The sequence below is a fragment of the Thamnophis elegans genome, chromosome 9, assembly GCF_009769535.1.
Source record: "Thamnophis elegans isolate rThaEle1 chromosome 9, rThaEle1.pri, whole genome shotgun sequence".
NCBI classification, from domain to species: domain Eukaryota; kingdom Metazoa; phylum Chordata; class Lepidosauria; order Squamata; family Colubridae; genus Thamnophis; species Thamnophis elegans.
In genome coordinates this window covers 54,364,753-54,380,623 of record NC_045549.1, presented here as the reverse complement: position 1 = coordinate 54,380,623, position 15,871 = coordinate 54,364,753, and the positions used below count along the sequence as shown (strand labels likewise).

General features: G+C 39.2%; 1 protein-coding gene across 1 annotated transcript in view; it reads left to right on the top strand.

Moving 5' to 3' along the window:
- Positions 1 to 15,871, top strand: part of LOC116513248 (polypeptide N-acetylgalactosaminyltransferase-like 6) — a 609,679-nt gene that overhangs the window by 524,104 nt on the left and 69,704 nt on the right. The window contains exons 7-8 of the mRNA XM_032224240.1: positions 2,868 to 2,985; positions 10,227 to 10,334. Of these exons, the coding sequence (XP_032080131.1) occupies positions 2,868 to 2,985; positions 10,227 to 10,334 (226 nt within the window). The remainder of the gene's footprint in view (positions 1 to 2,867; positions 2,986 to 10,226; positions 10,335 to 15,871) is intronic.

Below are 15,871 nucleotides of genomic sequence, written 5' to 3'. Positions count from 1 at the left end.
AACCCGGACTGTCAGCTTTTCAACTGACAAGCCTAGCACCTTTAATCACTGAGCCATTTTATTCCCTAGCTATTGTCTATTGCTTATTTGTTGCTTAAATAGGCATCCCTTTGCATAAACTATAAAAAACTAAAAACAGCCAGTATAATCTATCTAACAGTATTTTGGCTTAGTAGCTTTCCAAGTTTAATAAGATTTGTTATTATTTTGGATGACCAACTTTCACCCTCAGGAATGTAATGTGGCTACTGATCTCAATTTTTGAAGATCCTGTAGCAACTTTGAATTATAGTGTGAATTTCATTTTACTCCTGTTTTGAGCCAGGAAACATACAGTGCTATTTCCCTAGGTCTGAAGAGTTTGCCACTCCATTCTGGAAAGTGTCAGACAGAGCTCAGGATATGCTTCAGCTAAATCCTCTAACATTTAGCTCAAATATATACAATAGTTTATTTTTTATACTCACTTAAAGAATATTATAAAGGTAGACATCTGTAACTTGCTATAAATTTGGAGTATCTTGTTTTAACAAATTAATATGCTGCTGTTTCAGACAATGTTAAATATGTGTCTTTGATCTCAAGATGCAATTAAGTCAACAACAAATTCTTTTTTGACACCCCAGAGGATGTTTAGTAATCCTTGAAAGTCAATCTTAGTTTACTGGCAGTTTAACATGGCACAATGAATATTCAAATATAGCCTTTAGCTTCTTCTATCATTCTTTTCTTGCTTAATGAGTTTCAATGCTGGATCAACGAGATGTATTTACAATCCACCTATAAACTGGTTTGGAATGAACAGAAGAAAGTTTGACCAGTACTATTCTAATATATACATATATCTATCTACATGTCAAATACTATTTTAAACTTTTATAGATATGCCAGTTGCAGTTTTCTGTACCAAGAAATCATTCATAACTTTATGGCAGCAGAAGTATATATAAAAAATAAATAAAATGACAGTTCTGAAATAGGAAAAATGTGATAAATAACGTTCTTATTCTTTGATTCAACTACCTCGAAGTCCAAATCTAGTTGATGTTAAAATGTCATATCCAATCCAATTTTCTATATTTTAATGAATCCCCAAAAATGAATCTGTCATTGCATGTGTAATATAAATGAAAAGAGAGGGAAGTCACTCAAAACTAAGATCAATTATTCCGTATTCTATAGAACTCTATCAAATCTGTGTATTTGTTGGCATGCAAATATTGTTTCTAGTACTTTGATTGAATGAAGCTTCCCATAGTTTATATATTTTTATATATTGATTTTAATTTCTTTCAAAAGAAAGGAATAATTTCAATGAATCTTTGTTCTGAATTATGTAGTCACTGAATCATAGACCAATGGGGTCATTTTTAGAAAATATGTTTTTGCTGTAGCAGTATTTATTTATGCCTCTAGTTGATAGTTAGATAGTTAGGTAATTAGTTTTATGTCCCACCTTTCCTTCAAGGGTAGTATGAGTAGCGGTCTCTTTGAAAAACTTTCTTTGCAAACACAAACTTGTGAGATAGGTTGCCTAATTGGTAGTGAATGGCCCATATCATACTGTAAAGTTAAAATTATAACTCTTGTCTTTACTGCATAGTGTTCTGATGGAGTACATAAGATCTTAAAATAATAAAATAAATAAAAAATCTTAAAATAAAATGGTTCATAGGCTCATTTTATTCTAAAATATTTGTCTATGGGTTCAATAAATATGAATATTGCCTAGGGGTGAGAAGTAAAAGCTATGAAATAGCATTTAGATATATAACTTATTTGATAAGCTGAAAATTACAAGATATAGCTATCCCAGCTTTTGGAATTAAATGCATTAACTAAAATATTCTATCAATTTTTTTCTTGTCTTGGCATGTGCAAATTGAGACTAAGTGAGAAAAGATGTACTAATGTACATACTGTATGCTAAGGCTGTCCACAATAGAGAAAGCATACCTCCGTGTTAAGATTACTATCATGAAGTAGTTGCATCTAAATTTCATGTCCTAGGTTTTCTTCTAGGAGTTAAAAGTGGCATATCCAACATTCCTTCCTACAATTTCTATCAGAACAAATCTGTAAAGGAGGTTGAGTCTTTCCAATTATCTCCATCACCCAAATCACTATATAAAACTATCTCTCATTCACAGTATAGTGCAATCATCCTTTCTTAGAAATTATTGGGATTAAGAGGGGCCAGACATTGCTGTCTTTCATTTATTTAATTCCTTATTTTTCCACCCCTTTCAAGACTTCGTTGTAGCTTTTTCTTTATTGCAGGGGATCTATGCAGGGCCAAAAAAAGAAACACCTTTGCAATATCCTCAGTGTACCTTCTTGAAAACTGTACCTAGCATTTGAACCAGCCATATCTGATTGTAATACTGTAATGCTTATAGAAGCTAAACTATGTAACTCGGTTACAGATAATGCGATCTTCATGGTCATGTGTATGTATGGCATCATGGCTCAACCTAAACCATAACCTCACCTGTTATGAGATTTCATGGTGGCAACTGAACAACCATCTAAATACCTTATCACCTAGTAGCAAACATATTGATATTAAAGTACTGTATTGGAAAAGATTCTAAGAATATTGTACATACTGTATAATCTGCAATAGGGTTCTCCTTGTGGATATCTTCCAGATATGTATATTCTCTGGAGTCATAATTCCCAGATAGCTAGCAGCTATCTGGGAATTATGCAAGATGAAATACAATTCATATGGAGGATAAAAACCTCCATATACACATGTAATATTGTAAAAATAGCAAATATCAGTATCTGTGATGGATTAACATGGTTTTCTCTCATGCCTTGATAATATCCATCACCTGAAGTCTCTTGTGTTTCTTTCTTAGATCTCCTGTTATGGCTGGAGGCCTCTTTGCTATTAACCGACAGTGGTTTTGGGATCTTGGTGGCTATGACCCTGGATTAGAAATCTGGGGAGGAGAACAGTATGAAATATCATTCAAGGTAAGCCCTTATGGTATACACTTCTTTTTTATGATGATGGCCATGATGGTGCAGTGGTTAGAATGCATTAATGCAGGCTACTTCTTCTGTCTGCCAGCTGCTGGCTGCCTGCAATTTGGCAGTTTGATTCTCACCAGCTCAAAGTTGACTCAACCCTCCACCCTTCTAAGGTCAGTAAAATGAGGACCTAGATTATTGGGGGCAATATGCTGATGCTATAAACTTTTTAGAGATGGCTTTTTTCTACTCTTTTTAAAAAAATCACTAAAGTGGTCACTGGAAGATATGTGTTTAATTGGAATATTAGAAAGAACTTATTTATCTCTTCCTTCTCACCATTTTGGGGGGAGGTGTTGTGATCTCCCTATAAGGATCTAGTAGGTCATTGGATAAAAGACTAGATAGATTTTTGGTATGATTCAACATACCAAATATCCTTATGCATATCTGATCCAGGGGTGGGTTCCTGCCAGTTCTAACCAGTTCGTTAGAAGAGGTTCCACAAATCTAGTGTGCCAGTTAGAACCGATTCCACTGGTGGAACGCCCCCTCGCTCCCTCACCCCCGGGTCCCGCCCATCCCCCACTCGTCCCCTCGCTCCTGCTGCCTATTGCTGCCTGCTGAGGAGGTAAGTAAGCTGGCACAGCGGCTTTTGGGGCTAATGGGGCTTGGGTTTCCAGCCCGACAGCCCCCGCCACTTCATGTCTATTGCAGTCACAAGGAGCTGAGGAGAGCGCGGAGAAGAGCGCGACGGTTCTTGGCTATCCAGGAAGCCGTGCGACTTAGTTTAGCCTCCCTGGACATCGCAGCAGCAAGCCCAAGCGCGCCGATCTTGGTGGTTTTTGCATCGGCATGTGCTGCAAGAGGGAGTGAGTGAAGACCTTTCCTGAATTGCTGGTTGTGGAGATACAGGCCCGTTGCCCCGTGCTCAGCAAGCAAGTCCGGGGAAGTCCTTTGCGCCAGCCAGAAAAGGTCTTCACTCACTCCCTCTTGCAGCATGCCCCGATGCGAAAAATGCTGAGATCTGGGCTTGGGGCTGCTGCGACACCAAGGGAGGCTAAACCAAGTCCAGAGCCCATCTGCAGGGGGAGGGATCCCCCTCACATTCCTTGTCTTCCCAGATGGGCTCCAGACCAGCGGAGACTCCTCCTCCTTTTTAACCAGGTGGCTATCAGAGAAAAGACGGTAGTCCGTGCCCGTGGGCAAGAAGCGCAAAAGCTCCACGGAGGAGCAGAATCACCTTAATCATGTTGAGCTGTACAGTCAAAAAAACCTTTCCCTTCTGTAGAAAAAAAAGGATATAAAATTCAGAGACTGACTGAAGGAGGAAATTCCTTAGCCAGGGCACCCTTTGCTCCGCCACAGCAACCTTTTCAAGCAGAACCAGACTAGTTTGAAAGCCTCGCCTTCTACTTCCCAGCCGCCCAGGCTCCGTCCCGCAGAAAAAATCCCCTTCGCCAAAGCTCTATAGGCGAGCACTGCCTCTGCCCGCCATAATCTCCGGAGAGAACTTTGCAACTAGTTGAGGAGCAGCGAGCAGCAGACTTGAGTGTTTGCATACATTCAGCAAAGGTCATTCTGAACCTCACTACTTTGGATGACCCGATGGATTTTACGATCAACGTGCACCCCTGGAAGGTGTTGAAGAAGGACAGGCAGCTCAGCCTGATCCAGGACGACGGGTTATAGACAGAGAAAGAGCAGGAGAGAGACAGAGACAGACACACACACAGAGAGAGAGAGACATAGAGACAGATAGACAGTTAGTGAGAAACAGACAGACACAGAGACAGACAGACAGACAGACACAAACACAGAGAGTATGACAGAGAGAGAAAAAGAGGGAGGGAGGGAGATAGAGACAAAGAGCCACACAGAGAGTGAGAGACAGACAGACAGACAGACAGAGAGAGAGAGAAACAGAAAAAGAAATGAAGAAAGAAAAAAGAAAGAAAAAGAAAGTGGGAGAGAGATATGAAAGAAAGAAAGAAAGGAAGGAAAGAAAGAAAGAAAGAAAGAAAGATAAAGTTAGAGAGAGACAAAAAGAAGGAAGGAATCTTCTGCTGGCGGGCTGCCGCGGACACAGAGTCAGGCGAAAGAAAGTGACTTTTGCCCGCATGAGCTAGCGGGCTGCCATGGACACAGGGGCAGGCAGAAGAAAGTCTCTTTTGCCCGCCTGAGCTGGCGGGCTGCCCTCCCTGCCTCTCCTATCCCCTTCCCTCTCTTCACTCATCTCAAACACACAAACACACACACACACACACAAAGTTGCACCAGAAGGATTAAGTTTGAATTCCTCCCCCTCCCTCTGACCCACACATACACGTACCTTTTCTTTTCCAGCTGTTTCACAGAGGATTTCAACTCTGCTCTTACCTGCCATCATGAAAATGTAAAAATGTAAAAGGAAAAAGGCAAGAGCGGAGGTCAGGCTGGGCTAGTTGCTGCCAGAGTTGCCATGGATGACTCTGCTTAACTGTTTAAAAAAGCCTCTAAAAAAACACCCTCTACAGGAGGAGGCAGGAGAACCACGTGCCTCACCTACCTCAGGAATTTTTTGGCTTTTAAACCTTGCTTAACTCTGCTCGAGTAATCATAAAGTCAGACTAGATGAGGCCCATGATTCTCCTGCCTCCTCCTGTAGAGGGCGTTTTTTAGAGCCTTTTTTAAACAGTTAAGCACTAAGCAGAGTCATCCACTGTGACTCTGGCAGCAACTACCTCAGCCTCTTTCCTTTTACATTTTTTTTCTTTTCATGATGACAGTAGTGAGGCTCTGCCTCCCCTGACTGCACGTCACTGTGTATGTATATGTTGAAGGATGTCAAAATCTGCAGTATTGTGGGTGCAGCATTGCAGTTCATCCCCATCCCCTCTGTTATGTGCCACCAAATGTACAAACAAAAGGGATGGGATTTCTATAATGATACTGCATCCATGATCTTGTAGATTTTAGCCCCCATGAGTCACTATCACATACAAAACCAGATTATTTGATAATCTACAATTTGACAATATATAATTTCATAAAGTACAACTTTTTTTAAATGTAGAGGAAATGGTTCCCATTTGTATTTTCCTATTTTTCCAATTGACAGATTTGGACCACAATACTAATCTTAAACAAAACTTTGTACATTGCTCCAAGAGGTTCCCAGTCCAATTTAATCTACCGTAATGCCTATCTTGTGTTTTAATGCAAATTCAGTGTGTCAAATGTTAGCAATTGTGCTATTCTTGTTGCTTCTTCAAACATCATTGAAGCATGGAACAAATCCATCTGTATTTGTAATACACTAGAGCAGATTACACAGAATGGACTCACAAATGATGGCATGGGATGTCTGAACTCCAAACCATGTAGTGAGGGTTATTTCAGCAGAATAAAAATGAACTGGGGGAATTGAGTTCATGCAATATGATTTTCAATTGAGTCTTTTCTAAGCAAATCAAATCTAAAGACATAAAAGTCCATAAGCCAAACGTATGACAGTTGATTTAGACTGCATCAGGTTACACTCTCTATTGTTAAGGTATTTCACAGCTAAATGCACATTGGTCTTGTATCTCACAATTCTGGCAGAAGACATAAAGACTGCATTATTCTACTTCCTGTGTTCCTTTTATTTGTCATTGGAAGAAACATAATTGCATGGCAGCCTATTCCTCACTACACAGAAACCATGGTAACCATACTGGAAGCTTGGATACTAACTGTCTCTGTCTGTTTTGTTCCTTGATATATCCTCTGAAGGAGAATAAATTACATCAGGGCTCATTTTATCTATATCTGCTCATTCATTTCATTACTGTGAGTTGACCCTAAGGGTACATGTCCTTCCCCATGGATATAATTTTAAATGACTTTCAATAGCATTTTGTACTATTCATATAGAAGCTATTCTCTGCCTCAGTCAGACCCCAGTTGGAAATAGGAACAAACTGTACATAGAATGTATTGTCTCCTTTGAAACTAGTGCAAAAGGTAAAGGAATAGAAGCGAGGTAAGGATTTTTGTGTGTGTGTAGAGTATTGAGAGTCAGGAAATAAGTAGTGAACAAAGTTTTATGCTAAGGTAAAGGTAGTAATTTAAGTTGCAATTTAGTTCAAAGGCCCATGGGGCCAGGTAATTAGAAATTCAGTATCTGTTTCTGGAATCTACAGTTAGTGCTTCAGCAGATCAACTCCAGCATTAAAGCCTGGAGATCTCCTAAATCAGGTTGCTCAGTCTTTATTTACTTGCCTTTAATGCTCCTCAGCCCCATCATTCATCCCCTCTAAAATCCCAAATGTCAAATCACTGAGAACCATTGTAATAAGATGCTCAATTCATTGAACCAAAGAAACCCACATTGAAATACCCATCCAGGCTCAGAGGTCAATATGTGACTTTGAGCTACTTTGGCCCATCTATCCCTTGGATCCATTGTGAAGACAAGTCATCTTCCAGTCTCACCCAAAGCCCCCCAATAGGGCCAGGCCAGATATTTTCTTCTGCTGACTAGTACTATCATTGTATCACTCATGTGTGTGGATGGATGGATGGATGGATGGATGGATGGATGGATGGATGGATGGATGGATGGATGGACGGACGGACGGACAGGCAGACAAATAGCTATGTCTATATTGTTCCAAGTCTTTAATCTTTAATGCATTCAAATCAAATGTCTCTGGTTTAGAGTTATGGGAGTGGTTGGGTGTGTAGGCTCTTATGTTCACCAATGCTGCTACTATGCAGTTTTGCTCTTGACTGTTCAGATAATAGTCTGAATAAGACTGAAATGAAATATATATTGATGTATTATGCATCATATTTATACAGCTACCCATCTTACAAAAACATGACTTGGTAGCATATAACAATGATTTAAGAAAAAAAAACCCATTAATTGTATAAAAACACAATATATAAAAAAGACACTCTAAGAAAAATGGAAAAAGAAAAACAGCTAACCCCACTAGGGACAAAGCACAAGTAACCACAAGACTCCTCCACACCCAGGTTATATGGACTCTCCTAAATACATAAGAATAGGATCCCCGTACACCCAACTATGTCTCTACCTGGAACACTGATGTACAAACTAGCAAAAACCCTGCAGAGGAAACTCAGACACATGGCCAATGAGTCAACCCACTCAATTAATTCCCCAGAACAATTTCTCCAATGCATCAAGCACACCAAGATCAGCAAGAAAGAAATCATGGTCTCCTTTGACATCACCTGTCTTCACCTTGATTGACATCAACCTGGCTAAGGAAACCATACACCATCTACTTACTAAACACCACACCCACAAAGATGATGCCATCACAAAATACTCTGTGTCCAAAGAAACCATCATGAAACTATCTATGCCTATAACACATACTTTAAGTTCAATGGGAAAAATCTATAAGCAAGTACAAGGTTCCCCATTGGGATCACCCATACCAGGCCTAATATGAAGGAGTTATACAATGACTCAAATGCATAGCTCTACCCATCATCCAACCGAATTCTGAACACACTGTGTTGATGACATCTCTGTCATTAAAGAAATACACCGCCTACTCAGTAATATGGGATCAAATTCATATGTGAAAAAGAAACAGACAACAGTCTTCCATTCCTCAACGTTGACAAGCAATTCTACTAACAGGCACCTTGACCTACAACCAGCCTACAAATCCCTTCGGAATCCAAATCAGCTGCACAGCTAACCAGAAACAGCATCAACCTTTGACCAATCCACACAAGCCACTTCCCCAGCCAGCATTTCACCTCCCAGTGATCCTCACCTATAACTTTCCTATCACAAAACCCATCACAAGGCTGTCATTGTGACTCACACATGACCCATCACAAGATCCATTACAAGACCCTCACTTCACCCCCACACCTGAAGTCCTTATAAACAGAAGAACACTAACACTGACAGACTCTAAACTCCGCTGAAGAGTTTACCCATAGCCTGGTAATGAAACCAACCCACAAGCTCAGAGAATGAATATGACATACATCAGTGCTAACAAGAACATGTAGAACACTTATTAGACTATTTGTAAATTCAAGTCTAAGCTGATTACTATTTGCTTAGTAAAAGGTCTGTTGGCTTTGGTTTTCCCATGAATATATTCATATGTATTCATATTCAGCAAAGGAATAAAAATATCCCTGAATGTGTGTGTGTGTAAATGATAGACCATATTTTTCATAGTTTCAAGGTACATCTTGAGGGAAATATGGAGGAAGAAAAGAAGTGTTCTGTGTAAAAAAAAGCCTAAGAAGATAGATTAATCTCCCAATATAATGGAAAATAGACATTCGATCAGTGATGGCTAATCTTTTTGTCGTTAGGTGCCAAAAGTGTGTGCATACCCCTGCACCCATAATGCATTGTATGTATGCACCTCCATGTGTCCCTCCCTCTACAATGCACCCCACCCCCCACACCAGTGGTGGGTTTCAAAAAATTTTAGAACCTCTTCTGTATTTGTGACCTCCTTTTTGGCAGTGGCTTGCCGGCAATGTGACCGGGTGGGAGTGGCTTGCCAGCCATGTGACTGGGTGGGCATGGCCAACTTGTAAAATGTGGTGAAACTCACTTAACAACACTCTTGCTAGCAACCAAAATGTTGGCTCAGAAACTCTGGCATTTGAAGCACGCAAGTCTTAAAGCTGTCAAGTTACAAGACCCTTGCATGCCTAACACTTTAGGAAAAAAAAACAGGGGTTTTAAAACTTGACAGCTTTAAGATTTGTGGATTTCAACTCCCAGAATTCCTCCTCTCGCTCTTCATCTTGATGATATGCGGACAGGCGGGGGGAGGGAGCTGGAACTGGTTCTAAATGGCACTGTAGATTTGTGGAACTTCTTCTATAGAAGAGGTTAGAACTGGCAGGAACCCACCCCTGCCCCGCACATATGCTCATGACCCTCCCCAGTGCTCCCTCACCCACGTGCATATACCTTTCCCCCCTCACATCCCCCCGTGCCCATTTTGGGCCTGGAAACCTCCTGCACCAACTTGCAGCAAATTATTAAAAGTGAATTTTAGTTCGGTAAGGACATTATCATATGCATATAGATACTAGTTCAATTTTGCTACATATAATACTTCTTTTTTTCCTATTCCCAAAGAAACAAATGACTGCAACCAGGATAAATCTCAAAAACTTTAAATATTGTATCTGCTTGTATTCTCAATGGCTGTTTAATTCTTGTGATCACATTTGAATCCCCATTTCTCTCACAGGTCTGGATGTGTGGAGGTGGCATGTTTGACGTTCCATGTTCTAGAGTTGGGCACATCTATAGGAAATATGTTCCATATAAAGTCCCATCTGGTACCAGTTTAGCAAGGGTAAGTTCCTGAACTTTAATAACTCCCTGACTTTAAAAAGTCTACAATACCGTTTTGCTTTATTTTAAGTTATAGTCAAATATCACATTCCCAACTTCCAATCTTATCTTGAAGAATTAAGTATAAAACATCTCCTTTAAGAGATATTTTAGAAATATTAATTTATGGGCCCTGACACAAAATAGCTGCCATAATAGGAATGGCCAGTCACAAAAGTACACATTTACTAGGAGGAAAACTGGTAATTGCTAATTGTCTAGCCTTTAAATATGATCTCCATTATATCAATTGCCTTTTTTTTATTTTCTGGGCAAGTGTAAGCAGTTCTGTGACCAGGAGTGCCTGTTGTCAGTTTTAATCTGAATATCAGCTATGCTTTTTAATGGATCGAGTCTAATACATCATACATTAATACCTCATGTTTACATTTATTTTTTATTGAAAAGCTTTCACAGAAATAAAAGAGAAATGTGAAATAATATATCATAAGAGTAAGAAAAAGAAAAATGTAAAATAAGAAAATACAATATAGAAATAAATTCAACATGGGGAAAAAAAGATAAATAAAGAAACTATTTCAAATCTTCTTTTTTTCAGGGGGTACAAACAATCTTATCCTAATTTTTTCCCTCAATAAAATTACATCCTATTTTTTCTCCTTTGCATATTCAACCTTTTTCGGTCAGAAAATCCATAAATCATCAGTTCAGTTTTTTTTTCCATTTTTAGTAAAAAGTTTTCAATCTCTGATAAAAGTACATATTGTCTTATTTCTGACCAAATAGGCCAGTGTTTCTCAACCTTGGCAACTTGAAGATGTCTGGACTTCAACTCCCAGAATTCCCCAGCCAGCATTTGCTGAGTCCAGCATTCGCTGAGTCCAAGTCCAGACATCTTCAAGTTGCCAAGGTTGAGAAACACTGAAATAGGCCAATTTTGCCATTTCAACCAATTCCGTAATCTTTACAATTCCACTCTTCTGTTGTAGGTATTTCCATTTTTTTCATCTTTGTGCATGTAATAAACTCACCATATGTTTAGATTCTATAACACACTCCACATGAGGGTAGCCTAAAACTGCCCTAGTACAGAATAAGCCAGGATACTAAATGGGGTGCCTAATACTTTCTCAGGGGACAACTTGTAATATTAACTAGATACTGAAAGAAAATTATTTCTTTATAATGCTGAGATGTTTTTTATAATTATAAAACCAAGATAAAAATACAGATGACTGTACCACAATAGTACTTCTATTGGCATTCCTTTCAAAAATCCTGTACAAAATATTTTCTTCAGTTCATTAAATTTCATAAATGAGCCATTAAAGCCTGAGCTAGTCCCTTTACATAATAAAGCTCCAGGGGGACGGGATTAAGGCATGATAATGTTGATCTTTTACCCAACTGACCACATGGCATCTGAGAACTCAACCAAACCTGGATTCAAAACACAGCCTAGAGAGTTCCCTTGCATGGCCCCATGTGAGTCTGACAACCAATCAGAATACATTTCTTGCACAGGAGCAGGAGGCAGATAGGTGGGGCCGAACAGATTATAAAAAGCCCTGAAAGCCCCTCCCTCGACCCTTCTTCTTCTTCACCCAACACCTGGAAGCATGTGATCACCTTTTTCCCCAGGACCTCAAGCCATGTGGTCCTGTCCATCATTAAAACCATCTTTCTAAGCAGCCTCCATGCCTCCAGTGTCTTTTTCCCCACTTGGAGCCGAACCCAGAAGGACTACAATGCTATACTACAATGGCCTGTAGAGGCTACACTCCACCCTCAGTCCCGGGATTTAAAATTATGAATTTAGCACCCCCTGTGGTCCAAAAGGTTGGTGATCCCTGCTATAAAGGATGCCCAAGCCTACTTTTAGTTTGCCTTTCTGAATGGTCTCAAAAGTCCAGCTATTATAAGCCTACTATTTCAAGCAGGGCCCAGTAGAATTATTGTATGGTTTCAATAGTCCTGCATTACAATGATGTAGAAGAGGTGGACGATGCATATTTCTTATCTTTAGTACCCCTAGCCTTCTGTGGCACCAATATTTAAGTCTAATAGCATAGAAATGTCTCTTGTTTCTATAAAATAGCCAAATGTAAAGCAACAAGTCATTTAGGAAAAGGCATTCACAGAAGATCATTTCTTTTTTTTTTATTTTTTTTTAAATATATTTTATTCATTTTTCACATTCCATTTGCAATCACTTATATACAGGGTATTTACTATAAGAAAAGAAAAAAAGAAAAAGGGAATAAAACGAACAAATAAAAAGGAAACACAACTCATCATTCACAACCCCACCTAACCCTTCCATCCTCCATACACCCCATCTACCCCCTCCAACTTTCCTTTCTCCCTCTAACACTCCCCTCCTACTTCCCTTTCCCCACAAACCTTTCTCCCCTTACTCCCCAGACACACTCCTTACATTCCCCTTACTCCTTCCTTACTCCTCCCTCTTCTTTCCCTCTACCTCCCTCCTTGGTGTATGCCTTTATTCGAGTGTTGTTTGATCTGATAAAAGTAAAATGAACCAAGGAAAAAAAAAAAAGAAAGAAAAAACCACCGTATATAAATACATTCTTATTCTTATTAAGACTATTTTAACACCCCCCCACCCCCCCACCCACAAATCCCCATCCCCAATCCTCCCGACTTCCCAGGGCCCACACCTGGCACTACCTTCTGTCTAAAATATCTTGTATACATATGGATTAAAAAATAAAAGTAATATGTCAAAAGAAAGAAAAACAGAAAAAAAAAGAAGAGAGAAAAAAAAGAGAAAAGAAAAAAGAAGAAAAAAAGAAAAAGAAACCACTCTTTGTGTTGATCTCAGCCCCCCATCTTTATCTATGCTTAAATAGTATAAATCATTCTATCTATATTTTATTCTCGTCTCTTACTTCTTTGCTATTTACCCCAACCTTCTGTAGACTCTCCCGTTCCTCTTCCTAAACCTCATGATCCCTTCCGATAAGATTTAAGCAACGTGGTTCATGCCACATATTCAAATATGACTTTACAGAAGAGTAATCAAACTTTCCCTTCTAGTAAAATTTAAACAGCGTAAGTGATCTTTCTTAACCTCCTTTTCAAACAGTAATTCAAAATAATCTAGCCAAGCTTCCCCTTCTTAGTAAAATTAAGCAGCGTAGATCAAATATTACTTTACACAGAAATCAATTTCTATCTTAAGATAATTCCAACCGACTTTCTCTTCTGATAGGATTTAAATAACGTAGTTCATTCCACATGCATTTTACCCTCATCCCTTACTTGTCTAATATTTACCACTATCAAATTTATACTAGCATTTGTTTAAAATCTAACTCAAAGCAATTTCAACCAACTTTCCCTTCTAATAAAAGTTAAATAGCATGGATCATTCCACATATTCAAACAATACTTTCAGCAAGAGTCAGTTAACCTTCTGTTTTAAAATAGTCCCTTCTAACAAAGTTTAAACAACATAAATCATTCCGCATTCTTTTTACACTTATCTTAAGATAATCCCAACCGGCTTTCTGTTCTAATAAGCCTTAAACAATGTAAATCATTCCACATATATTTTACCCTCATCCCTTGCTTGTCTGATGTTTACCACTATCAAATTTATGCTAACGTTAATTTAAAATCTAGCTCAAAGTAGTTTCACCCAGCTTTCCCTTCTAATAAGAATTAGTCCGCTTTTTCTACCGGAGAGAGGTCTCAAACCCCCATTCAGTCCTCAACTTTGGCGAGTATTTTAAAATGTCTAAATTCTCGATCTCCGTTTTTCTGCTTCTCCGAGGGAGGAAGGGCTACCCCCTCCATCTTGCAACCACATGGCCTGCCGTTTGCCTTCTCCTTCCGCTTGTCTCTCCTCTCTTCCAAGCGAGTCAGGAAGTCCCGCCTTCAGAATCCTGCAATAGAAATCTTGAGCCTCCGAAACAGAGTTAAGACGAAATCTTTGATTCTCAAATGTAACCGTGATGCCGGCAGGGGCCTCCCATCTGTATCGAATCTGTTGACTCCTAAGCTCCTTAGTTAAAAAGGTGTAGTCCCTTCTTGCCTTTAACATCTGGAAAGGTATTTCTTTGAAGACAATCAAGTTCTGGCCATCAACTCGGAGACTGTTATTATAAAACTTTTGCACAATCGCATTTCTAGATTCTTTTGTAGAGAAATGTATAATTATGTCCCTCGGGAGCTGTCGCTGTTCCGCTATCAATGAGTTCTGGCGATAGATTTTCCGAATTTGCCAATCAAAGTTAAGTCCCGGGCTTCCCACCGCATAGCTGAAGGCTTCAGCAAAGGTCTGTTTCAAATTCTCTTGCTCCTTTTCACGGAATCCTCTGACTCTTATTGCAAATGCCTTCCTATTAAAATTTATCATCATGAGCTGTTATTCATTGTCTCTAATTTTTTGTTGTAAAATTTGAATATTGGTAGTCAAATTAAAATTAGCCTTCTCCAAACTTTCCAATTTGTTCTCTATTTCAGCAGAGTAATCTGACAGGGCAGACACGGCTGCAAACGTATTCGCCTTCATTTGATTAACTTTAGACTTTAAATCATCATATAGTTCCAATACAAATTCCTTAATTTCTTGTTTAAAGGCATTAAACATTTTAAAGAAATATTCCTGTGTTAGAAATTCTCCAGTAGAGGGCATAGGAGACAAAGGCTGTGGTTCCAGTAAAAATTCTTTAAATTCTTTAGACACATTTGTAGCAAGACGCTTCTTTGACCTGGGTGCCATAATAAATAAACAAGTAAGCAGCGCTTTGCTCCCCTCTATTTCCAAAGAAGAAGAGTTTATTTTGTTAAGGAGCGGTCTGCAGGAAGGTAAAACCGGCTAAGTACATCCACTATCAATCATCCACGGAGAGAAATCGCCATTTTGAAGTCCATTTAGACAAAGAAGTCTCTAAGACAAATGGTGCTGGTATTTAAGATAGTAATAAAAGCATAAATCTCACAGGGGTGGGACCCGCCCGTATCAATTCTAGCTTGAAAAAAACTTTGTTTTGTCCTGGGGGGGGCTAGCCTGTCTGGGGCTGCCAAAAAAAAAAGGCAGCTGAGAAGAACTGGCTGGAGATAAAAGCTCTGCTCCGGCTGGATCTAATCTCTGTCCACAGCCAAAAAAAGGAAAAAGGCTGTGGCTTACGAATAGACCCTCGCCTACAGAGCTACTCCCTGCCCCTTTTTTTGCCAAAAAGGGGTGCTATCTATGATCTTATTTAGATATACAGACCAGATCTCTGAGGAGCTCGGTGGAGCCCTCCTCGGCAACAGGCCACGCCCCCAGGAAGTCCACAGAAGATCATTTCTTAAGGCTCTTTATGAGCCCTTGTGCAATTCCAGAACATGTTTTTTAATATATATATATTATTGAGACAAAGCAACTGAACAAACAGAAATGTTCTTTATTTGCTCTGTCTCTTTCTCTATTCAGATCAGTCTTACTGTTTGGAGACTTCTAGCTTTATTTATATATTTGAAGCAGAGTTGATAACTAAAATCCAGGGAAGTTGCTTCTAAACAAAC